This window comes from Epargyreus clarus, unplaced genomic scaffold (genome assembly GCF_041222505.1).
Source record: "Epargyreus clarus isolate Ecla_fem2 unplaced genomic scaffold, WU_Ecla_fem_2.2 ptg000019l, whole genome shotgun sequence".
Lineage (NCBI taxonomy): Eukaryota > Metazoa > Arthropoda > Insecta > Lepidoptera > Hesperiidae > Epargyreus > Epargyreus clarus.
This window is the reverse complement of record NW_027332227.1, coordinates 11,441,690-11,467,847: the sequence shown is the minus strand read 5'-3', so window position 1 is coordinate 11,467,847 and position 26,158 is coordinate 11,441,690. Positions and strand designations below refer to the sequence as shown.

The following is a 26,158-nucleotide window of genomic DNA, read 5'->3' as shown; positions in this document are numbered from 1 at the left end:
CACGGATAGTAAATTTAAATTACCAATTAAATTTCCGTAAGCTCACAGATACTTGAACACAAAATTCATTACTTCACAATCACATTATCAGTTGTGTTATCGTTGTGTGTGCTTTTAATTTTGTGCCCATGATTAAAGCAAACTCCGTAAGGAAATTACGTTTTATTTGATTTGAGTAGGATAAGTTTCAGCATCGTTCTGAAAGGTTTTGGAGAATAAGGATATATAAAGACTTAGGTGTTACATTCGACCCCGGACTGACTTTTCACGAGCATATGATCGCAGTGGCCAAGGATTCATTCGCTCGACTCGGCTTCGTTCTCAGGAATGCGAGAGACCTCCGTTCCAATAGAGTTATCAAAATTATTTATTATGCACTTGTACGCAGCAAAATAGAATCAAGCGCTTGTGTCTGGAACCCACACCAAGCCAAATACATTCTCCTTTTGGAAAAAGTGCAAAAGCGTTCCTTAGATTTCTCTACAAACGAGAATACGGTTACTACCCGTATCTGTACCCAACTAAATTCCTCATGGGTCACTTAGGGTTTAATTCTTTAGAGGTCCGTAGAAACCTCAACCAAATTGAAGTTATGTGCAAGATTTTACATAATGCTGTTGAGGCGCAGGAACTTCACAATCAGCTTTGCCGAATATTTGTCCCAGACAATTATCAACGAAGCCGAAAGCACAAGTTATTTGTGGTTCCGCCTTCCCGCACTGTGTCGCGCGCTAAATCACCTGTTCCGCGCACACTTGCGACAATGAACGCGCTCATGGATCATTATCCGAACTGTGCTTGCTGATGACTGGAAGCTGATCATGTCTGTATGTTAGATCTGTCTAGTTAGTGTAAGTGGCCTCGGCCGTTCTAATTAGATTAATAAAATAAATAAATAAATAAAATATAACAATAACATAAAAAGGAAAGTTTATATTTAGGTGGATAACTATTTTTTATTTAACGTAGCAAATTATATATAAGAACCGTTTCTTATTGGCAACCATGATAAATTGATCATGTATCAAAATCTAGTGGCAGAAACATTCCCAGTTGATATGAATAAAAGATGATCTTCAATTAGCACTACGTTAGAACGCACGAGCAAAGCTTCTTTGCTGTGTTTTGATTCTAGATGAATATAGATTTTTCCATTTATAATAACGTTTTAATCCTATACCCTTATTTTGAGTTTATCCGTTTTTTATAAAAAAATGACTGTTTTTGTTTTTGTTTACGTATTTCCCATATTATTCCAATCAGTTCTGTTACAATCCGCTAGGGGCGCTGATTGGAAATGTATGGGCAAGGCAGGATGGGGGACTTTGACAAACAATCATTACGTCGAGTATACAAAAACCCTAGGACCCGGGACGGTCATTTAAATTCACCACTCAGATATTTAGCTGGCCGAGGTCTAACTTGAAATTCTTTGCATAATTGTATGGTGATACAAGTTGTCTACAACATACATTTTGTCAATATAAAGCAAAAAGTTGTGAACCAATTCAAATGAATGAAAAGAAATTTAAGACTATTATTATAAGACGTATTATATGGGTAAATGCCGTTTATCGGTTGCAATTGGCGCCGGTCCAACGAACTTATCCACTTTAAGACATGATTGCACTCGGGCGGCGTTGGTCGTTTGTTAGAATTAACTTCCAGCCGGTCTGCGATCGAGAATTTTACAACGTCCCCTCGGAAGCCTTACAAGATTAGACGATGTTGGCTAAAAGTGATAAATGGGACTCGATTCGACAAACGCTTGAAGAGTTAAAGGTCTCTTTGCTATTTGATTGTGACATTGTAAAATCTATTTCCGTAGCATCAAAGGTATGTGCTCACATGATACGTTCTAACTTAGACGTAGCCACGCGTATGTTAACTTGAACTTGGATCCTTCATTCTCAAACTATTTCTGCCCACTGCTGGCCTTGCACGGATTGGTGAGAACCTTTAAATTTTACTGATTGCAGAAATTGCGACTTATTGTTTAAGCAAGTAAATATTAACTGCAACATAATATCTAAAACTTTTATATGCCTGCCTGACATAAGAATCCTGAATAATCCGTCTCAGTACTCGTAGATTACATTGACCAAGTAATTTATTTTAATATGTACCAAAGAACTAATCAATATATCCTTTATAACTTTATAACTACACAGGCTAAATTCGAAAAGTTTTATTCATTAATTATCAATTTTCCGTTCATAAGTTAAGTAATAAAATTGTTAGTAAACTAATTTAATAATCAAAAAGTTAAAACAGCGTAATTAACTAACAATTCTAAATCTGTCAATTGAACGGATTTAAATGAAACAACAAAGTTAGGTACGGTCAAAGGTTTAATATTTACTAACTGGCTATTAAAAGAATTTATATCACGGCGTGCGTAAATGGACGCTTTACGCACGCTTCGCGTGCGCAAAACCCCCATTTCCGACCCCGTAATATAAAATTTTATACAACACGCGGACGAAAAATGTTTTTCTGACTCGTGTGATTGCAGTCCTCGCCTGCGGCTCGGCCTGCAAACTCACACTTGTCAGAAAAAAATTTTTCGTCCTCGTATCGTAATGTACTATTTCAATAACTCAAAAAACCCGTTCACTAACGAACGTTGTTCTCGCTAAAGAGAAATTGTTAGCGTTTAGTTCACGCTAAAAATAATAACGTAGGAGTTTCAGTTGTCGCAGTTTCAAAGCTGGCTTTAACTTTCCGTGTGCCTGTTGATGTTCGTTGTATAATTAAAAGTTTAAATTTCTATGCCCCAACGTGATTGTTTTTGTCGTGTTTATCCGTAAACCGTAGTAATACCTTTGTTATAAATCCATGCTAAGTTAAACTAAATAAAAATTGTGGTGAAGAGACTTATAGTAATGGTGAAACGTTAGTGATTCTCATTGCAATATGTTATCCTATATTCCATTTTTTATTTTCCATTAATGATTGACATGATTATATTTTGATAAATGTCAGCATTATTTTCCATCACGCTACTGTTTAGATAATTTTTTAGTGCAACAATATATGCAGAGGAAATCCTTCTACTCGTAGAGAAGCATTTACTCCGTAAGTAATATTTTAAAACGGCCGAAGTCCTGCAATTTACTTACAAGTACATACAATTCACTCTATAATCTTTTATATCCTGTACTGACGCGAGGGAATTATTAACTGAAACGATACGGTAGCCCACCTATCTTACAACATAAACCTGCCTCATAATAAATGCTTATGGTCAACTCAAGGAACTGTTATATTTGGAATTGGTTATTTTCGCTGGCGCCACTGGCCACTTAATATTCTGACGGAAGTGTTCGCATGCTAGGTAGTAACAGGTACTAGTTGATAAAATGTAATGAATTGTAATGTGGTGAGGAAGATCGAGCGCACTAGGGATAGGTTTGTAACTTTTTTCGTGTTGAGTTTGCATATTGCTATTATTCTTTTATATCCGCCATAACCTGTTATTCGCTCTTCCAGCCCAATGACAGTTATTGTGCAAAATGGATTTATTTTCGGATATATGCACTACATCTTAATACGGCCTTGCGTAGCTTGAACGTAATTTTAATAAATAAGCATATTTGGTAAATGACAATTAAGATAACTCTGTTCATGAAAACAATACCAAATGTCTGTGAACTAAATTTAAATATCTCTCATGATGTGGTAATATGGAAAATATCCAAAAAAGTGGCATCCGTGTAGGATACGCACGAAGCACTCATGACATATTATTGGGACTTTTTATGCATAATCGTACGTATGTACTATTTATTTTATCAAAGAACATTCGGTATTCTTAACCCGATTGCTTAAAAATAAAGCCTAGCCTATCACTCCAACAGTTTCGATGAATCCAACGATATCTCAACCAGCCAAACCGTTTGAACTATAGGGCGTGTCAAAATGTAAAAATATCCACAGTCTGGTAACATAGTTTGACACTGATTAAAATTTGGTTTCCAGAAATATTGTTGCTCATTATCACATGTAAAACGTAGCTTAATTTATTCTAAGTAATTATTAAATCTTAGCAATAAAAAGGATTCCAGTAACTGTTGCAATAACTGCTTGCCTCCAACAAAATATGTCCTAACAGCAATCGTAAAACGAAACGGTGTTACGACGCAGTAAATGAGTAATGATTTTCGGATTTAGTACATTCATGGCGCCTATTTCTATTTTAGTATTTGACGTGAAAACCTGACTACCTGACTTCAATAAATTAAGGAAACAAGTACCGTTTTGTCTAGGTTTTGTCTGGATCGTCCAAGTTCATTTTTTATAATTAGTATTTTCGTATTTGTTCCGTAAGGCAAATAGTAATAAGAAGTACGGCTGAAATTTATTACCTAATTTTTAACATTTTACTAGGGATGTCTAAACCAATGTAATTTTATAAGCAAAATAAATTCCCAACAAGTAACAAGGACTAAAGAAAATTAAAAAATAAGTTAGTAGTATCTTTCTTCGTTATAGTGACGATACAATTTTTAATGGTAACATTTTATCCGTCCAAAAAACGCAAACTCGTCGAGATAAAGCAGTGAACTTATACAACAAATCTCCGTTCCAATTAGGAATAAACTTGCAACAGTTACAAGAACGCGAAAGTACTACGAAGAGCAATGAAAATAAAAACTCAAAGTTCCGCCTTAAATTCTACTTAGCCGCAGTTCTTTTCAAATATTTTATCTGACTACTTATCCACCTTGTTTGCAAAGTTTGCATAATGCAAAGTTATTACTCTGTAGCGTTCGTAGCTCTGTGGAACTCGTGAGTTACAAAGGATTGGTCAAAAATTAAGATCACTACATACATTAAGTTACAAGTACCACACGAATTTCTACATACCTAATTACATCAGTGTTAGTCGCTCTTATGTTATAGTTAAAACGGTGAACATTCTAAGGGTGAACCTCTTGCACAAATAATACATACTTAACTAATAAAATTATGTAAAGAAACATTTTAAATATTGTTATAAGTTTTAAGCGGGACATCTGATTGATCCTTCGACGCAAATTCACAATCTATTAGCTATTCGAAATGAATTACCACGTGACGTAAGTTTACACACAGACATACATACTAACCGAGTTCAATAGAATCAAACGTAATTTAAGTATCATAAAACATTAATTCATGATACTACTATTAAGTACAAAATTATAATTCTGAAATCACGCAACGAATAGGTACAACGTACTATTATATAAAACATTAACATACATTAATTATACAATGCACAATAAAACATAACAATACAATTACATATATGATAAATATTTAAACTTTAATCCACTTTAAAACCTACGAGCATTGGAAGGCAGCGAATACAATTTATAAATTGACATTAATCAGTGCGAGAATGGCTGTAATGTGTTAAATTGGCAATTACTGGTAGCGAGCGCCGTTGCGGTCCATTTCTCTCATATGGAGGAAATATGTCTGGCATTTCTTTGTGCATCGGTTTACAACAAAAGTAACTTAATAAATGAACGAGTTCATTTCCTACTGAATGCTTTGAAAGTCGTACTTTGCGCCATTTCATTAAGAATAAGAGGAACGTGCCATTAAAAGAATTACTTTTACATTTAAAAGGTAAAAGCGTTTGTGGTTCGAGAGCTCCATTACTGCCAGACCTATTTCGGCATTACAGCAGAAGTAGAAGTAATGTGTTCATATGTACAAGTGGCATTCCAACTCTTCAGGGGTACAAGTCATCTGTAAGTTTTATTCGTGCTCTTTGATTACACAAACGGTAATCACGAGAAACATCTTCCTTTAAAATATTAAGTGATGCGGTAAATTAAGTATGTTTGTAAAAAACTTAAATTAGGACTTCTATTCGATTCGAATTTGATGATTACGGGATTACACGTTTGATGATTACAACTTAACGCCAAAATCATCACAAATACAAAACGTAAATGAAAAGCTTTTTTTACAACAATTAACAAAGATTTAACCGACTATAATCAACGTTTAGCAGTGTTAGCACGTCTGCCAAAAAACTGATTAGACGTCTACTGTGTCCAAGACAAGACCACCTTATAACCTTATAACTTAGCCCCTTGTAAGTTCGAAGATAATAGTACACTTTAAGGTTAATTCTATTTAAAAGCAGCAAAATGTAAACTGAGATTTAAAGGCACTTAAAAAATCCTCAATCTGCTCTAACTTCCAGGATGTAATTCGCCTGGAGACTCAATACTGGTCGCTGGTGGAGATCCCGAAGCAAGAGAAAGCGGAGACAGTACCAGCGTTCGTCCTTCGAGCCTGCGCCATCATGGAGAAGACACAGAAATCTGGGGAAGGTGTGAAGACTTCTTCAAAACTAGCTGAAGAAGCTGCTGATAGGCGTGAGCGGATAGAAAGACTGAACGGTAAGGAAAACTAAAGAAACTTTTATACTTTGAAAATGTATAATGCGTTCACTGCCTTTGAAAAAAGTTGAGAATAATAAGAATGTACCTGAGGAGATAACCATCTCCACTTTTATATGTGACCAATTTTGAACATTTCTTTCAAGTACTCATAACTACTTCGTAAATTCTGATTGTATTCTACGACATTATAACGAAATTAGAATCACTTTAAATTTAATCTTCGCCTCTATGACATTAAGATAGAAAACTTAATGAGAATTTAAATTTGATGTGCCACTATTTAACGAGCATAACATTTAAGCATACATACACGCTTCTTAGATCAAAATTACTGATCAGAAAAGTCCAAATATACATGATTTGTTTAATTATTCACTTTTATGATAACAGTATATATCGATGTAATATATTTTTTATTATAGACGTAACCACCCCTCATAATCTTTCCCCATAATCATTAAGTTAAGCAAATTATGGTCATAAAACAATGTAAAAATTATTCGAGGAGCTGAATTTTTGATTTAATCTGTGCTGATTAGTAGTACGTCCCCTAAATTACAACCTTAAGCCTGCCGTTGGGGGTCAGTCCGACCCGGCGATTTCGAAGGGAGTTCTCCCCGACACCCTCTGCTCAGTTGTCTTTCTAATTACATTCCGGATTCAATCCTCTCCGCATGTGGAGTTAAAATTTAAATGGATTAACACTGATGCGAATTTTATTTGGTTAGTAGGAAGGAACGACGTATAATGTTCTTCTTTTTTTAGTTACATACAGATTTCAATCTTTGTACATTGTATACATAGGATATGGGAAACTAAAAAATGTATACAATTAGGGCTATATAACATACTTCCCTACCTTGTAATCGTTTAAATCCTTGCTATTTGCTATCTTTTAATGAGGTTCATTAAAAGTGTAAGGTGATTAGTATCTCCACCAAATAAAATTATAAAAACATTTTAAAGCCTTCAAACCCTGGCACGAGAAACAAGCTACCATCACGAAACTCAAAAGTACATAAAAGGGATTTGTCATAATCGTCGGTTATTATGAAAAATGAACCCTCCAAGTACAATTACGTCCTAAGCCTTTGCCGCGGCTCGGTGCCAGCACTCGGTCCCTCATAACATTTTGAAGCGTAGGGACGGTTTACCGTCACTTCCCGGCTTATTCTAATTACATTTTACTTATAATAGATGCTGTATTTACTTTTCCGGGCATACAAAACTAAGGTACCTTTATCATCTGGCGCACGACGCACGAGGCGTTTTGTATTAGTCTTATCATGAAGCGCTTAACACTGCTGTTATAGCGCAATAGTAAAGGTGTAATAGACGACTGCAATCAACCATTTAAATAAGATTAGATTCCTATTTGAGATAGACACAAAGGCGTCGCTACCCCTTAGCTGGTATACTTCTGAAAAGTATCTGTGTCTCTTACCACACCCTTCAAACCATAACACAGCAATGCTCAATTGCTGTTATAAGTTAGACAAGGGTGTGGAGGTGGTGGCGAACCACAAAGAGTTCTTCAACCTTCAATATCTATCACAGTTAATACATTTGCTACTTCGAACTTACCACACATTTTTAATAACACAACAACATAACATCAATGAAACATTTTTATATCCGCGTATCGTAGCTGTCTCGGTATCGCCGAGCCCCTCGTTAAATAAATCGGGGCTTGATTCCCGAATCTGAATTAAGCCGGTCCGGAACCCACTGCTGAACGCGAATTAAGTGCAAATAATAAAATGAGTTAAGCGAGACGTTTTTAGGTTTGACGTTTTTATTTTCGTTGCTAAAGGCGAAGTCAGTTTAAATTGAACTGAAATAAATTAAATATGCTCGTGTACTAAAGGTGGTAGAACCCTTTGTGGTTCGATTCCGGACGCACCACCGCCACACCTATTTCTGCCTCATAACAGCAGTGTTAAACGCTACTGTGTTCTGATTGAAGTAATACTTTTCCAGCGTCGAAGCAGTTGTAACTCGTGGTTTTAAAAAGTGACTGGCATTCATGGATTTCCAGTAAACAGGACAGGAGGTCTTCTTGCAGCTGATTGCAGATGCGTAGTGGTCTTTGAATATTAAGAAGCATTATACGTGACCTGTCTATTTCGTCATGTCTACGTGACCTGCAATGTATCTAAAACATGTGGAAATGTATGAGACGTAACTTACTTATAAATCATTTGGGTAGTTTTCGGACCATGTACCGGTGAGGATGGAATTTAATTTACACCTCCTCATATTTACATTACTATTTAGAACTATACCTAGAGTAGTGAAACAAAAATGAAGTTCTACAATCCTTATATACAACCTGTCGTATGAAACTTATTGCACCCTAAACTACATTCATGCCATTATATTCCAACTATGGTGCGTAGAATCCACATTCTAATAACTCTATTATCTTTACCTTATGAGGTGTAATTTAGTCTTGTGCTCTTCATTATATATATTATATTGAAGGTGGTAGAACCCTTTGTGGTTCAACTCCGGCAGCACCACCACCACACCTATTTCTACCTAATAACAGCAGTGTTAGGCGCTGCTTTGTTCCGGTTTGAAGGGTGTGGTAAGGGAGACAGACTTTTCCGAGGCGTTCCAGCTTAGTCCTCAGGGGTAGCAGCGCTCTGTGGCCGACCTCAGGTAGGAATATCTAATCCTATCTGAGGTTGATTACAGATGTCCATGGGCGGCAGTAGCCACTTACCATCAGGTGGACTGCATGCTCGTCTGCTACTCCTATATTATAAAAAAAAAAAAAAAACTCTATTATCTTTCCCTTATGAGGTGTAATTTAGTCTTGTGCTCTTCATTATATCAGAATTTTATTTTTACTCTTATGTCCCGTGACATGCAAGTTCACAAACTTACCGGTAAGATTTTAGATGATGAAGCATAAGAATTAAGGGTAGCGACTACGACGCACTAATCAACTTGATCTTTAAACAAACTACCACCTTAACACAAAAAACCACTGTATTTCAGTCATTAGTACCAACGTCTAAAGAATTTGACAAAATAGCAGTGAGGTCTTTTGAGATGGATTTTCTCGAAATAGCTGCCTTGTGCGGTGTAAGTGAAATTATTTTTGCGTCTGTTGGTCCCTCGGGAGCTGTAAACAGCTGCGGACGGTCGTTTGTTTACAGCTATTAAAACCTTATCCCGTTTTGACTGTTAAATTAAATTGGGTTTGTTTTTTTTTGCAAATATATTTGACGACCCGTGTGACACTCTGGGAATACGGTTCTGCCAGGTTAAATTCCTGAAAATCGTAGTCTGACCAGATAAACTTTTATCCAATTTTTAAATACGTTTCTTAGTTGCTAATTTAAAAAATAGTATATTTTAAAAGCTGATATACTGGGTCACTACTAGTTACTAGGTGTAACGAGGTTTACGATATCAGAGTCTGTCCAGAAGGCAAATGAATTTTGTTGTGTGTTCAGAGTCCAGCTGTTTGCGTATTTATCCCTAACACACACAATTATAGCACTTCCTTTCTCGTAGCTTCACATTCTAACACACCACAACCACATATAGAAAGCATTAAAAAAAGTATTTGTGTGTATATGTAAAACATTTATTCTGTTTCAGATATGACAACATCTCAAATAGAAACGGAGAACACGCAAATGACCAACGATTTGTATCGTCTGCTGAAGAAGTACACCGGCCTGAGGAATCTTATTAGAGAGTTGAAGGTAGGATTCGAGTGACATTCTTACATTAAACATTCTAATAGATAACTGTAAAAAATATATTAGTGGCAAAGTTAATCTTATAACTTGACAGAACAGGAAACTCGTCCTAGATTAAAAATACAGAAAATCATTCTTAGAAATTATTCACACATGGCTAAGATAGCAATTTTGACACAATAAGTTTCTGTCTAGTTTGAAAGTAAAAACTGATGAGTCATTATCTGACGTATTTGAGTCATTATATGACGTTAAATAGGAACATGTAAAACCAAATTTCCCATAATGAATAAAATGTGAGTAATCATTACGATCCACGTGAATTACACGGTAATAAGCATTTTCCTTACACAAGGAAAACTTTAAAATAAAAGTTTTACGTCTCAGATTTGTACATAGCATTCTACCACTTTGTATTCTATTGAATGGGTGAAACGCAACTTTTCTCATACTAAGTAGTAGCCCATTCTGCGTAATTAACCATCAAAGAATGCCGATGCATACCAAGAATAAGACCTCGCGTAATTTATACAAGACGAAGTCTTGAGAATTCTACAGAATACGTAAACTAAAATCCGATAAGTATTGAATGATGTATGTTATCGATATAACGAACGAATATTTTATGATAATTACATGCATTCAATGCACATACCTTACAACCGTTACTAGCGCTATTCTGAGATTTTTTCCTGACGCAAATGTTAATTATTTCCTATTTTACTTGAGAATAAATAAATAGTGCCGATAACAATAAATTCCGCGGAGGTATTTTCCACTGATTTATGTGTTCTACAAATACCTGGAGAATTAGTACTAAAATATCTAAACTTAAGGCCGGGCTTACATGACGCACTAAGATAAAGATGACTGAACTTAAAGTATTTTTTATAGAATGTTAGAATTTTTGCGCAATGAAATTTTGGCATAATAATTATGTCTAACGATGTAAATTTCAATGTCATTTTTTTTTAATTAACCTTATTGACTGAGAAATACCAACTGGACATAATGTCGCTCTTGGTTCGCTTTATATTTTATACGTGCTCTGAAAGAAAACCTCTCACTCATTTTCAGTCGGAGTACGTGAGCTCCAAAGTGTACCCGATGTTCCCGCGGTACACGATGCTGAAGGACATGATCAAGGACATCATGCACGATCCCGACTACATGGAGGTCTGCCACGAGGTGGACCCGTAGCGCGGGGTGCGCAAATAGATGAGGAGCTCTTTCACCGACCGGCAGCGGTCGAGGCGTCGCTAGCTTGGAGAGGGAACGATCGGGAATGTGTACCACTTTTCGGATGTCGTGTGAACGCTTGGTCATGTAGTTACTGGTGTAGATGCAGCGAATGTATGTAATAGTAAGATTTAAATTTACAATGCATAATAAACCTATTGGTAATTTTATAAATTTTTATAAACGTCTAACATTTATGAGACACTTCTATTGCAACCGACTCTACTTAGTGAGCTCAGTAGTGAGCTGTAGTTCTTTGACTTTTGGATATAACAATGAGATATACTATGAAAGCTTTGGAGATTGGAACGCTAGACTAGAAATATGTTTACAATCGCTGAATCTATTTAACAAAGTACATAGGAAACAAACCTTCGTTGCAATACACCAGTAGGAAATGCGAGTGAAACTTTAATTGGAGGCCATGCTTTTGCTGTTTCTACGTATAAAAAGTGGAAGAGATGGGAATCATCTGTTGGTGTTGCTAGCGACGAGTAGTGAGACGAGTACTCGTTTATTTTGCGCTACTTATTAATTGGACTGTTTATTCAGTGATTTTTGTGTATTAAGTGTCTGTACTCGTCCCCCATTGCTTTACATAATAACAAGCGTTATATACTTATCCGTTACTGTCGTTATGTGTTCCAAAATCAATGTTTCAATGTCAGTTATAGAAAATGTAAACATATCCGGTCTGGATCAAAAAATAGTAGCACAATATCATAAAGCATCCACTAGGTTAAATGCGAAATAGTGTGATCATGTTTATATCTTAACGATGATATCTTAATGATCTCCCGACGGATTTTTTACAGAAATATATATTATAACTCTGTGTGTAAAACCGCTCGTGTATGCCCTCAATTATTCTTAGAATAATATTAGATTAATTTTGCATACAATAGAATTGAGATTTATGGTCACGAAGTGATGTAATCCGATAAATAGGTATATCTTAACGACATATCTTATATTCGTATCCGTAATATCTTGAAACGACCATATCTCAAAAGCACCAACATGAATTCTAGATATTGATAATTAATTGCATACAAATTAATATGTAAAGCTTTTAGGCATAAGGACTCGTTATGTTTAAGACGTATATTCATAGTTATAAGCGAATGAATGTGCAAGTGTATTATTAGAAATGCCATTGTATGTGTTCAATGTTGACATAGTGAAGGAATGTAGCTAGACAAGGCTTTAGCCTGTACTTGTTATGCCATTTCAAATGCTTAGTATTATTTACATGTATGTGTGTATTTAAGCGCATATTTCAAATATACACGTAGCAAGTAAGTAAATATCTATAAATTAAGCAATAACTTATTACCTTATTATCGTATCAGTCTAAGGATATAGTTTACTTGAAATAAATGCGTCCTATTACCCGAGCTTCTAGCAAACTCTCAGATCATTAAATTGTTTTGGTTTGCGAACAATACAACAACAAACAGTCGATTACCGAACTCTACATTTTCAACTTTTGTCTGCATATATATAAGCTTCTAAATAGTCGCCTAGTCGCAACGTTTGAGAGTCGCGTTAACCATTAGCTTCCAGGTGCTCACGCGATAGTAGCCAATGGACGGACGGTCATCCTAACACGGAAAGGAGGGCACATATACACTCTACTGCAGTGCACCATGTGTGATATAATTTTTAAAACATTAATAGTGGTCATTATTTATTTTAGCGGACAGCTGCTCTCTGCTCAGTTTAATATCTTATTATTATGATCTGAGAGGAAACCTCTTAGAATAGTCATAGTTATATTTTAAAAACCCACATCTATTTTATAGTACATAATTCCAGGAAGCTTGTTTTTGGGCTGACACTTATTTATTCTGATATCATTTATTCATTTCATTTATTTCGTTTATTGATAATTAAAATGTTCTTACATTTTAATTAGTTACATCTGTAGTTCGTATCGTTTTTTCTTGATATTAGTTAAATATTATTCCATTATTTCCAATTTTATTTCATTATTTTATCTCTTCTCATCGACAAAATAAAATACTATACTTAGACAGTTATTTATATGTTTTTTTTAAAGTGTATCATCTTCTCTTTGATATATGAAGATATATCTTCATGTACTCGTACAACCTTAGTCAGGCATTTTATATTGTATTCGCTTAGCAAATGTTCTCGTAGCATTGCCATTTTATATACAGACATATACTTAGACTTAAGTATTAAAATTAATAATAATAGGTTAAGCTACTTTAAACCTCTCTCTTCACTATCTCCATTTATCTGATTATATGTATTTCGGTCCATGAGTGTGTGGTGTAGCATTACATGTTTTACCTTACTTTACGGGACAGCTAAGGAGGACTGCGTCTCCTTCTTAGTATAAGACGGAAAAATGTTCAGAGACTACACAAACTTTTTTCGCCAACCTTGACTACACTATTGCTTTTGAACGCTCCCTCCTAACAAACCTATTTTTACGCCTATGCCCCATTATATAATTAAGATTTTTGTGTTCATATATGTAAAGTGCTTTGCTTAGATAAATACATACTTAACCATACTTTAAGATTTGTTAAGCTTTATAGGTACATTTATTAGCCGGACTTCAAATTGCAACATCATTGTTTTTGTAATGCTTAAATCATTACGATATTAATTTAAACCTATGATGATGATATTCTTTTTTTAAACAATCGCTAGTCAAGCAAGTATATTGATGAATATGTTTCTTTTATATGAAATGTCTTATATTTTTTGTACCAATCATTCAATATTATTATTTGCGATCATTCTTATTAACACAACATACACTGACATTTAAATCACTAATACAAGCATAGATTAGTAAAGATTACTCACTCCTAACAAGAAAATGTACCCAGTTTTGAGAATTGAAATAGTTGCGTAAAAAAGTTTTGCCACGTCTCCGTGCTAAAACGTCCCTAAAATATTTGAAATAATTATTTATTTATTACGTAAATTACGTAATTATTGCGTAAATTAGTTATTTATTCGTAAATTTTCTCTAAAAATGATTTTATTTGTCAAGGATTCAAAAAAAGAACTTACTAAAATAAGCCGTTTGTGGCTTCATTCAATTTCAATGCGGAGAAGTATCTTTACTAATCTATGAATACAAGCCGAAATATTTAATTATAATTAATAATATCACATTTTTTACTTTTAAATAAAATATCCTTAAATAATCAATTCAGTATTTCTATTCGAGATCTTAATTTCGTGAAGAAGTTTTTTTAATTAATAATCATTTTTACCATATCTCTACGTATATCAAGTCATTGTTCTTAATCATCATATTTATGTAATTAGCAATAAATTCATCGTTAAAGTCTGTAGTGGCTTATATATTATAATATTTTGAACTGAACAATTTAGCAGTATAATTATAAAATTATTCATTTATATTGGAGGTTATTATTGTTCGTAGATTTGACTAAATGTTGTTATGCAACGGCCAAAATATAATCGTTCGGTTAAGTACAATATGTGTAGTACCTATATCCAGGCTTTCTTCTCTAGCTAAAATAATGTAGGCTTGCTCTATAATTGTAGTTAATATTTAATTGTAAATTAAAAAAATATGAAAGCAAATAGTGAGCTATTTCAATAGAAATAAATACTTATTATGAATGTTATACTAATATACTAATTAGTAAAAATAAAGAATAGATATTTTTTGTTACTTTTGAGACGGTGCATTTAATCCGATATATAAAATTATGTTTTGTAGTGATTAATTTATTTTTTGAAAAAGATGACTAGTAAATTATGTTCCGGTATAGAATACCGACTTGTTGGTAGTTTATTGTGTTAAAGTACTTGTTTAGATCTAGAAATCAGTCCTCGTATAGTCCGCGCCAAACTGCTAGTCCGCTCTGAAGTTGTTGCAAGCAGGTGTAGTTATACAATAAGCTATGGCGACGCGATCTATTTCTATATTCAGAGCGGACTAGCAGTTTTACGCGGACTATACTTGTTAACGTATTTTACTTAATATTGTATTAGCATTTAGCTTTATATAGGCATAGTTAGTCGCACACACTAAAATATACATTTGGATACATATTTGTAAAGAAAGGAAAATGTTTAACTTGATTAATTTCACACAAAGTTAAAAGGTAAACACCAAAAGCGTTTCTACTTAGATCGAGTAAAAATAAGAATTACCTACTCCGTGTGCGACCGACTTCTTTTAGAATTTTTATTAAAGCCACTGATTTCCTGTTATTATTGTACTGTTGTATATTAATGTATAAAACCAGATACTGCCATTAATGTAAGTGATTTTTGAATTCTATGTTAGATAATGAAAGTATTCATTATAAACACAATCAATTTTTAACATTTATAGATATTACCATAGAAATATACACGTTGATACTGAAATGGTGGCCTGATTTTCGGTCTTTTTGTAGTGAACGTACATCAAATCAGTAATAATTATCTTTATAATAACATATATTCATTAGGTGTATGCTAGTGCTTTGTGTTTTAGGGTGCCGTTATAAATAAACCGATTTACCGCGTTATTCCCATTTACGGTTAGGTATTTCATCGCACTACAAGAAGATAAAGAGAGAGCTGAGTGTGACATTTTTGTGAGCCAAATCCATAAAAATGTACCACAGTGATGATGGATAGAAAAACTGCAATATTAAACTAAAGCAATGGACTGGATTCCTCGAATACCTACAGGAAACTGAACCTGTTGAAGTAGCGTCGAAGCCTATCATCAGCGCTGCATTACGTATGTATGTACATTATTTATGTATGTACATTTTTGGGTGACCACCTTTTTATATAGCTGATACTGAAATCGGTTTCTTTATAATTCCTTGAAATCTTGTTTACAATAGAGTCCTACATCTTAAAACTAAAGTGTAATCGCTTGAATTGTATTAAAATTATATAATATTACGTAATTAGTGGTAAGTATAAAATATTTCGTATATTAAAGATATCAAATAATGAATAAGATCGCATTCCATATTTTAGGTATGTATTTAACAAAATGTCTACCACGAATTTTTGTCAGGTTGCTTAGGTATCTTATTTGGATGACGTATCTAATAATTTAGTAGAAGCAATCCAAATTTAATCAAACTAAACTGCATTTTTCATCCATAGATAAGTATAGATATCTCACCGCCTTGTAATTGAAGGAAGCCATTAAATTACTTAAACAGCTGACAATTCTCTCAGGCGTTTAATGGCTATCATGGTGAAATTTACGCGGCTAATGCCGACATGCGCAGTTAAGACACGAAATCGAAGAAAAAGTGCGAAGAAATATCGTTTCATTCGTAAATAATCTAAAAACTACATGCTTTTAATATTTTTCAAACACGAAAATAATTGACAGTGACAATTGTCAAAAGGTTACGTTTTCTTGTTATGAGCGAGTAATCTTTACTAATCTATGTTTTCATTAGGAACTATTTGCGAGTATTCTCTCGTTGTTGTTTCATATTGGAGATATTGGAGAGATATTGGAGATTCAACTTTATTATTTCTATGTTATTTAAAATAAATCAACCCCCCTTAAACTACATTTCGCTTAATATTGAAAATACATCAATAATGCTATTCCATATTAATTTACGTAAGTATATTAAGGTCACTTAAATGCATAAACTACTTATGTATTATAATTTTATGATAATGTATTTTAGCATAAATTTATTGTTTTATTAGACCATTCCGAATAAGATGTCATTATAAATCGTATGTAGGTATACCTACATATAAATTATATATAGATTATTACTTTGTAATAAATTTATTTTGCGTAGTCAGGTAGTAGGTACCATGTTACTTATAATATAACATCATAATTGATAATTACGTTCATAAGCTGTTATTGTGGTATGTAGAGCTTAGGTGCATTATTTATTCGTCATAAATAAACATAATGTAAGGTTTGTAGTTATTGTAATCGTAAAGTTTTCGAAGTGTTTGTTGCTAATGGATGTTAAATGCAAGGCATGTGTTATGTACAAGCGACTATGTGCATCGGAATGAAACCGAATATAATGCGCTTTGTTATATGAAATATAATATATTATTTGTGCTAAATAGTATTTTAATTTAGCTGACTACCTTTACTGCTCCCATTTTGATTTCTGATGTTTATTTGTATAAATGCATTTTATAAATATTATTAGGAATATTATTACTGAAAGACAATATGTATACGTTTATAGTGAAAGTAATTATTTGATTTCAATAACTCATTTCTAAAAAAAACTTTTATAAATTCAAAGATGAATGCAAAAGAGCTCCACTAATTCGCTGTCTTTGTGAATGTGAACAGATAAGCAGTGCCATCTAGCAAACAAACATGAAACTAAAACGTAGGTTTGCGAAGTCCACAATGATTTAATTCACCACATTGTTCATAGATGGCGTCATATATGGCGATTTACTACTACTAAAACTGATTTTACATTTACTCTGGCTTCAAACTCAAATATAATTTAAAACTGGATTCAAACTAAGATTTATAATAAGACAAAATATTTTTTTAACTTATCTCGCGCACGTATCGCACGCCATCTTCACAAAAGAATTTCCTCTAATTGCTTAAAGTCACTTTCAAATAAATAGCATATTATCCACTAGATGTCGCTACATTTTTTAGGGTTACCAGATGTTGAAAGAAAATACTTCCTCTTTTGCTTGGAATTTCTTAATGACTAGTTCCTATATTATGTGGACATTATATTATATATTACATTTTAATAATAACTATGAAATTGTAAAAATGTGAAGAAAAGATGATCACTTGAATCCAAACTGAGAGATTAACAAACAAACAAAAAATGTAAGTAATAAATACCAACCACAATTTGCAATTGAAATAACAGAATTTTATTGAAGTCAATTATTATAATTTATATTTATTGTATTTTAAATATAGAATAAGTTTGCAGCATTTTATTGACTTGAACTAGGTATTAACAATGAATATTTTTATGTTTACTAATTTATTTATTGATTCATTTATCATTGGGTTACACCAAATAAGTGAACACTTATACATTGTCTAGACATATATCATTGAACTTAAATCTAAGCGTCAACTCAGTTATAGGTATAAACTACATTCTGAAAGCAACTACGTACTAAAACATTAAATAAAATGATTTATGATTAAAAAAAACAATGTAGAATATGATAGGAACAATAATAATAAAATTAGGAATTAAAACAATAACATAAATACTCTAATATTTAAAATTCAAATTTCATGTCCAAATTACTCAATTAATCAGAATAAATCTTTTATAAACAGAGTATATTAAACTAACATTGATATGAATAAAATACAATATCCAAAAACATATTGGTCAAAATATTGCAATGTTGGCAACACCGTCTCGTATTCGTTTATTTTATCTTTTCTCACTTCATTCGGCCGAGAGTGGCGGTCAAAGATTGTGTGTACCGTGTTCTACCTAAAATGGCGGGAGTTCGTCAATATGAAAAGTTTGTTGAAAACTTTTGTACGTTAAATTCATGAACGAAAACTAATGTAAACTAACTAAAACTAGTTATAAGAACGAAATTTATTTATAAAACCGCCGGTTAGTGAAAGTTCACCGGTCAGGATGTCGGTTAATTCAAAGTGGCGGTTACCTGACGTTTTTTGTGTGGTGTGTTGAATGGATGACGGAATTACGTTTAATTCGCGTCGTGGGCATGGGTGAGTAGTGACTCGGGTTGTTTGGGAACTTATCGAGATGCCTTTCGTGCAACGGGTGGTGGAGCCGAAGTTTCTTTCGCGGACTAGTTTGCGTGACGAAAACGGGAGACCGAAGGTTTCGGACGAGGAGTTGCAGGCTGTGACCAACTGCACTCTTAGCAATGCCCTGCGTCAGCTCGCCTCCCTCGTGTTGCTGGCCGAGGATATCTTCAGCGAGCTCACGTCTCAACTGCAAGGAATCACCGAACGCTCCAAGATCGCTCAGACGAAGATTGAAAAAATCAACGAAATCGTAGAGAAGTACGACCCGAAGAAAGTACCAGTCCGTAAGTAACAGTTCCTTACATACCTTGCAGCAGCTAAGTAGATGCTAATTATTTGAATGTCACTTAGCAAACCAACATTGGCGGGCTCGAGATTCCGATCTTTTACTTCCTCGTTGATACAACGATAGTTTTGCATTAGTGCCCAACTGTAAAACCGGTAAACTACCGGTTTTGATCGTAGGAAAAATTGATATACCTAGAAAAGTTAAGTTTTAAATAAAATACGTCAGGGCGGTTTCCGGTGTTAGTCAATACCTATTTGTTGTTATATTAAACACCTTGTTATATTAAAAACGGACTGATATGACATACAAACCTTCCAACTGTTATTATTAAAAACCTATTAATTACTAATACTTTATTTTTTCGTACTTACCATGTCCCATCTGCCTAACTTTATTTATACGCACCTGCCTATTTTCCACTAATTGAAACGGAAATTCTTAAATGTAGCATACCGATGCCTATCTACTTAATTATGAATCCCGTATCGTTAAATATATAGGCTAAGTTGATAAAAACCCTTTTCGTATTTAAAGCTCTGATAATGAAAATGCTAGGTACCTATCCAAGATACCTGAATTTGAATTGTTTGTTAGATTAGATGTGTAAATACGTATCTACGTGACATATTATGTTTATATCTTAATTGAGAAGATTAAATGATGTATATTTATAAAGTTACAAACCAATAATAAGATAAGGAAATAATATTAATATTTCTATAAATTCTATAACTGTGGTTCTTAACGGGTACAAATCCTCACCTATACTAATACCGTCAGGTGTTCCACAAGGATCCCTGTTGGGTCCGTTGCTTTTTACAATATTTATTAACGATATTAACTCATGCTTTAAAAGTTCCAAGATAATCTTGTACGCAGATGATATGAAGATCTTGTACCCCATCACTAATATTACAAGTTGTTTCCTTCTTCAGCAGGATCTCTGCAACTTAGAGACATATTGCATTACCAATAAACTTGCATTAAACGTATCCAAATGTTTTGTCTGTTCATATACACGTCAACCTAAACCTATCATTTACAATTACACATTGCACGATATATCTATTAATAGAACAAATATTATTACAGACTTAGGTGTTACATTTGATAGTAAATTACTCTTCGACACCCATATTGATAATATTATTAAAAAAGCTAATAAGGCTCTTGGATTTATATTAAGAAATTCGTTCGATTTTAAAAATTTAAAGACATTCAAAATTCTTTTCTGTGCTTTTGTTCGTAGCCATATGGAGTACTGTTCACAAATTTGGAACCCTCAATATAATATACTATATATTGATATAATTGAGCGTGTCCAAAAACGTTTCCTCCGCTTCCTGCAGTTTAAAGCGAAAAAATATATATCGACCTATAACTTGCGGTGTATCAAATTCCACATGCTTCCCTTATATGAGCGGCGGTCTATTGCGGATTTAGCATTCCTATCTAAAATAGCTAGGGGCATAATTGACTGTCCTGAGCTGTTAAGCAAACTAACACTCCGTGTGCCTTTACATAATTTTCGAAAACTACCTCTTCTGTCAGTCCCGCTTGTAAAACGTAAATATCGACGCAACTCATTTTTTCCGCGATCTTGCAGATCATTTAACGAAATTGCTCGTACTGTTGACTTAGACCTCTTCCATACCAACGATTCTCAACTTAAATCTAAGCTAGCTAATAATTTCTTTACCTACTCTGTTTGATTACACTTTTTTTTTAACTTGTTGTCTTCTGACTTGTTTTTTCTTTTAAATTATTTAATTTAAGTCCATATGTGGAAACTTATAAATGGCCATTATTGTACTACGATTTCATGTTATACTATGTACTAGCTGTAAGTTTTCCTAAATAAAATAAAATAAAATAAAATAAAAATAAAATAAGACATCCCAATAACTTTCCACAAAAATGGCTCTTATCTACGGTGTACATTATAAATGTTTAGATACCTGTTTATTTTAACGAAAGGTATTTTCATTTTGAGCATTATTATGAGCCCTTTCATCCAGTAACAAGAAGTGCTTTAATATGCCAGAGTAAATTTCTTACCCATTATTTTAATCTACGCTCTAATAACAAGCAACTATCCTTAGCGATAACCTACTTAACCAACTTAACCGACTTAGCGATTAACCGTCGTAGAGTCAACTTACCCTGATGATGCTCCGTTTTGGAGCGAAACACGTGTTGGTGGTGGTATGTATGGTTGTGTATATTTTTAATTTTTGCATCTGCATGCATCCTTTGAGGGAGGGAGGGTGGTACATACTGCATGGTTTAAAATATATACCATCATACATATTTGTAGCGGATTGTTGCGAAGTAGTTTTAATCTTAACTTTAAAGCAACTATCCAGTTCCCGTTAAATCAACAAATATGCGATACTCGTAACGGTATTATTTAAAATTGACCACAACATTGTTCCTACCCGGCTTCCTTGCGTCCCCTTTGCAAAAAATAATAGCTATGTATATATATACTATATACCAAGCGCGTTCACGGATCTTACGGTCCCCGGTTTGCATAATAAGCAATTTATTTCCAAATTACGGACCGACGCGGCATGCACCGTCGAAGATCGAAAAAATTGCTGCTCGCGGCAACGTCACGGCTTCGATCTCACCCAGCGCCCTAATTTCGTATAAAACCTTAATTTACATTATCATCGTATTCAGTTTATTATGCGACGGTACGCAGGTCAGAATATATGAATTTTCGTTTGAATTATAATCTCTCAACGTCCTAAGATGCATCAACTGTTTTTTACGAAGGTAACTATAGAAGTAGTTCACGGGCATTTAATCAATTAATGGACACTATGCTCATAAGCATATAAGTCCTACCCGAGGTCAACTACAACCTTGTATTCTACTATGTTCTGATTCGAAGAGTAGTACCTACCTAATCAAACACATTTACATAAGATGTGTCCTTTTGTAGGACTTCGATACCACACGTACCTATATGATATCTACCAATATACCTATTGGTGAACGATATTCTAATTATTATGTAAGAGTGACCACCTATCTAAAATTGTTAGTTATTTCATTTCTATTTGAAGGCTCTATAATTTACCTAGTTTATTAAGTTTATTCTAAGTAAATACATTAATATCCAATGATTTAAATAATGCATCTGTACAAAAAATATGTAACCATAGTACAGTTATATGTATAGACACTAAAAAGACCAATTTAAATTCTCTTCGTACAACGCGACTACATTACTTCAACGGGGCACCAGTCCTTGCAACTAATTACATTAATTCTCTCCGGTAATTAGAATCGAGTACATCTATCTAGAATAGGTATCTTGGTAAGTTTATAGTTTGAGTATACAACGACACGACTCGTAGCTTCATTAATGGCTAGTCCCACGTACGGTCTTTCTACACAAGACGGCAATTTACACATAGATACCCACATAAACATACTAAGAAAGTCTTTCTATTTAAAATAGAAATTTAGTAGCACTCGTATATAGAATGAATAACATCGATAAATTTAGAAGTATGTATTAAAATTTTCACAGGTGTTTCTCAGTACCTACTAATTAACGATTTATGAAAATTATTCTCAAAAAGCTCCAAAAAGCTCGTAGATTACAAAAATTGCTAACCTAATAGATTTTTATCTCTCCTTTGAAGTTGACAATGCGATTTGATGTATACTTTCCAAGTGCGCACTAATAGCTCACTTAAATAAAACTGTACTTACGTTTGTTTTCCGATATTAGAAACTATAGCTCTAAGGCGCGGCGTATTTAAACAAGCATTCTATGTAGATCATATCAAACTTACTACGCTACCTTATTAATTCAATAAATATTAATATCTCAAAGCGAAATTCTTGTGATCGTAAAGCCAGCGCTCAACGTCACGAGTCAAAGCAAAGCTCATTGAATAAAACGCTCATTCGGGAACCTCATTACATCGTGCTCCTTGAGCGTGCCGCTAACAAAAACGTTCCAGGTTGATGCATTACCCAGCGCTATCTAAAAACCTGTTTGGGTATTCGAACGGCCCGCAATGGGAAAAAACACCCAGATTCCAATGCGGACCATAAAAACGTCTCGGCTCGAGATAATTCCAAGACCATCCAAGATGCTCAGGCACGCCGTTGCGCGCTTAAGTATTTATTTAACACTTGAAAGCTATGATTGCTGGTCGACCTTTGCTGAACACAGCGATACCGTTCGCTATCTTTACGACGGTATACACTTTTCTACGTAATGTACGGTTATTTTTAGCATGTTCTAATTGATTAAACAACCACTTAAAACCGAGTAAACATTTTAATTGTATTCTAAAAGCAATTATAAAATAAATATGCAGGCAACAGAAATAAACATAATAAAACGCGGTGCAAAAAGTTCAAGATGTGAATTCTGATTTTTTATTTATAAGTTTACGTTGTTAAACCAATCTATTGGTTGTATATTGTGTTATAAACCTATTAGAGTTGTCTAACACCACCTCTGCATAAACATGACTGCCACAAACAAGTCGTAGCTAAACAAACTCCATCAAAACTCGTAAGTGGTTATAGGGTGTTGTGCCGAAGGAAAACAAATGACACAGAGTTACATCTAAAAGAAACATGACACAAACAAGCTCATTTGTCCACTAAGTAACCGGCTTGTGATTGTAAACACTGCAATATATTTGACAACCTTTCACCTGAGATAGCACTAAGTACTCAGTGTCACCTTATGGATACGGAGCCCTTCTTTTGCACTCGACAACTGCAACGAGTACTGCGATTAAAATTAAATGTTTGTTCTAAGACCCTCGTCATATGCAATGCTGGAAACTCTATAAATGTAACATTAATATTTAACGAGAATTAGGTAATGTATTCAATCTTTTTCTAACGAAAGAAATTAAAAATAGAGTAAATGTTACAAAGGTTACTTAATTCAAAGTTAGAAAGTTTCTTTTAACAGGAAGAGAAAGTATTCTGAAAATAATATTATACATAAATAGGTGTGTACGACATATTTTAAAGTTTTATCGAAGGAATGTACTTATAGTAACCAAATTAACTTTTACACAACATCTGACACCCCAATTAATAACACCTGGCGGTAAGAGAATCTTAACAAACCAGAATCTTATTAATAACTTAGGAAAAAGGATGTAAACTTTCGGTAACTAAATCCGTAGATTTACGAGTAAACTCTGCTACCGTCTAATTTTTACGTCAGTTCTTTGTTCGGTACCTTTCGTGAGGTACTATACGTATAAAATCTTGTTCATATGAAAAAAATGAGTATATTGTCCGATAGAAAAATATTGACGCCTCTCCTTCTGAAATGAAGGAAGCAACAGCTGAAAAGGTGGTTTGTGGGGTCAATTCAAAAATAGTTACAATCATTTGCTCGCTCACAGAAAGTAAAATACTAAATCAACTAATTTTAAACTTAATAACTAAATCATAATTTATCTATTGATAGACTATCGTTTAGTCTATCGATACAAAATTTGCACATAATTTCAAAGCAACGCATTAAAATACAGTAGGCTAACTAGATTCCTATTTGATAGGAAACCTTTACGGTCTAAATATTTATGAGTAGCTACTGTAGCACTTAAATGTACTAGAAAACCACGTTTGCCTTACGCAATTGTTTGAGTTCGTTGACCGATAAAAACCTTATCACTTTTCTTTGTATACGAGAAACGAGTACGTGTTGAAAGAAGTAATTAAGCGCTTGCGAAATCAGGTATTCAAGAGTGTGTCATACAAGTACTAACACGATAGTTAATCAACTCTTAATGGAGAGGTTCCTTATGAATAATGAAGATATTATGCATAAAATCCACATAATTAGTTTAACCGACATCCGTCTCGCACCGCAGCGCAGTGTGAATGCAAATGTTGCGGACAAAGAACAACACGCTCGTCCACCTTCGATTTCCCATGCTTGATTTATCTCCTGCAGGGAAGGTCCATTCACCCTCTGTGACAAACCAGATAAAGTTACGCAATTCACAACCCTATTATCTTTGAGAATTTTACGACGCTTCTATTTACTTATTATTGAAAACAAAGCGGAAACGTCGGCTCTACAATAAAAGGATGGTTCTCAAGGTGGTCTAACATTGTTTGACTTGTGGTCATTAGTACCTACAATGGGAGAATAAGATAGTGTAATGTCAATGTAGAAAGTGCAAGAAGGTCCATAAATTTTGATTTGTTGCCTATTCAAGACTAAGAAATAATAATACCGGATGAGGCAGTGTCATATAAATCACGGCTTCTATATTGTATGGGAGTAAATTATAGTATAGACTGTTTCCGTAGCCCGCATCTTGAATCACAGTGATATCATGGAATCTCGATCTATCATTTTGTTTAATACTAATTAATAGTTGTTTATGGAAATCTTAAATCATATTACTGCATACAACCCTGCGAGTTTTCTAGCCAAGAAAAAAATATCGATCATTTGATTGTGCAGGTATATTTGCATCATTGCTATAATTTATTTCTAGACAATGTGGTTACAAAAGTAAATTGCAAGTACGTCCAATGAATGGACGAGATGTTATTAACTTTGACAGCGAAAGTTAAGTATAATATCAGATGCCCCAGTAAATGCAGTTTTAATTTCTAAGCGTGGTTAGGTGCGAAAATAAATAATAATTGTTCATTCGTTGTTCGGTAAAGTAGAAATAAGATAAAATAAAAACGCACCTATAAATTAATTCAATTCCTAAACTTAGCTTAGACATAT

The 26,158-nt window shown here is 33.8% G+C and overlaps 2 protein-coding genes across 2 annotated transcripts in view; both read left to right on the top strand.

Moving 5' to 3' along the window:
* LOC140750244 (uncharacterized) overlaps positions 1-11,634 on the top strand; it is a 284,412-nt gene extending 272,778 nt beyond the window's left edge. The window contains exons 5-7 of the mRNA XM_073083679.1: positions 6,206-6,404; positions 10,023-10,129; positions 11,204-11,634. Coding sequence (XP_072939780.1) covers positions 6,206-6,404; positions 10,023-10,129; positions 11,204-11,326 — 429 coding nt within the window. The 3' untranslated portion in view covers positions 11,327-11,634. The remainder of the gene's footprint in view (positions 1-6,205; positions 6,405-10,022; positions 10,130-11,203) is intronic.
* Positions 11,635-18,768: 7,134 nt separating this feature from the next.
* gukh (NHS actin remodeling regulator GUK-holder) overlaps positions 18,769-26,158 on the top strand; it is a 101,434-nt gene continuing 94,044 nt past the window's right edge. Inside the window, exon 1 of the mRNA XM_073083738.1 lies at positions 18,769-19,402. Coding sequence (XP_072939839.1) covers positions 19,114-19,402 — 289 coding nt within the window. The 5' untranslated portion in view covers positions 18,769-19,113. The remainder of the gene's footprint in view (positions 19,403-26,158) is intronic.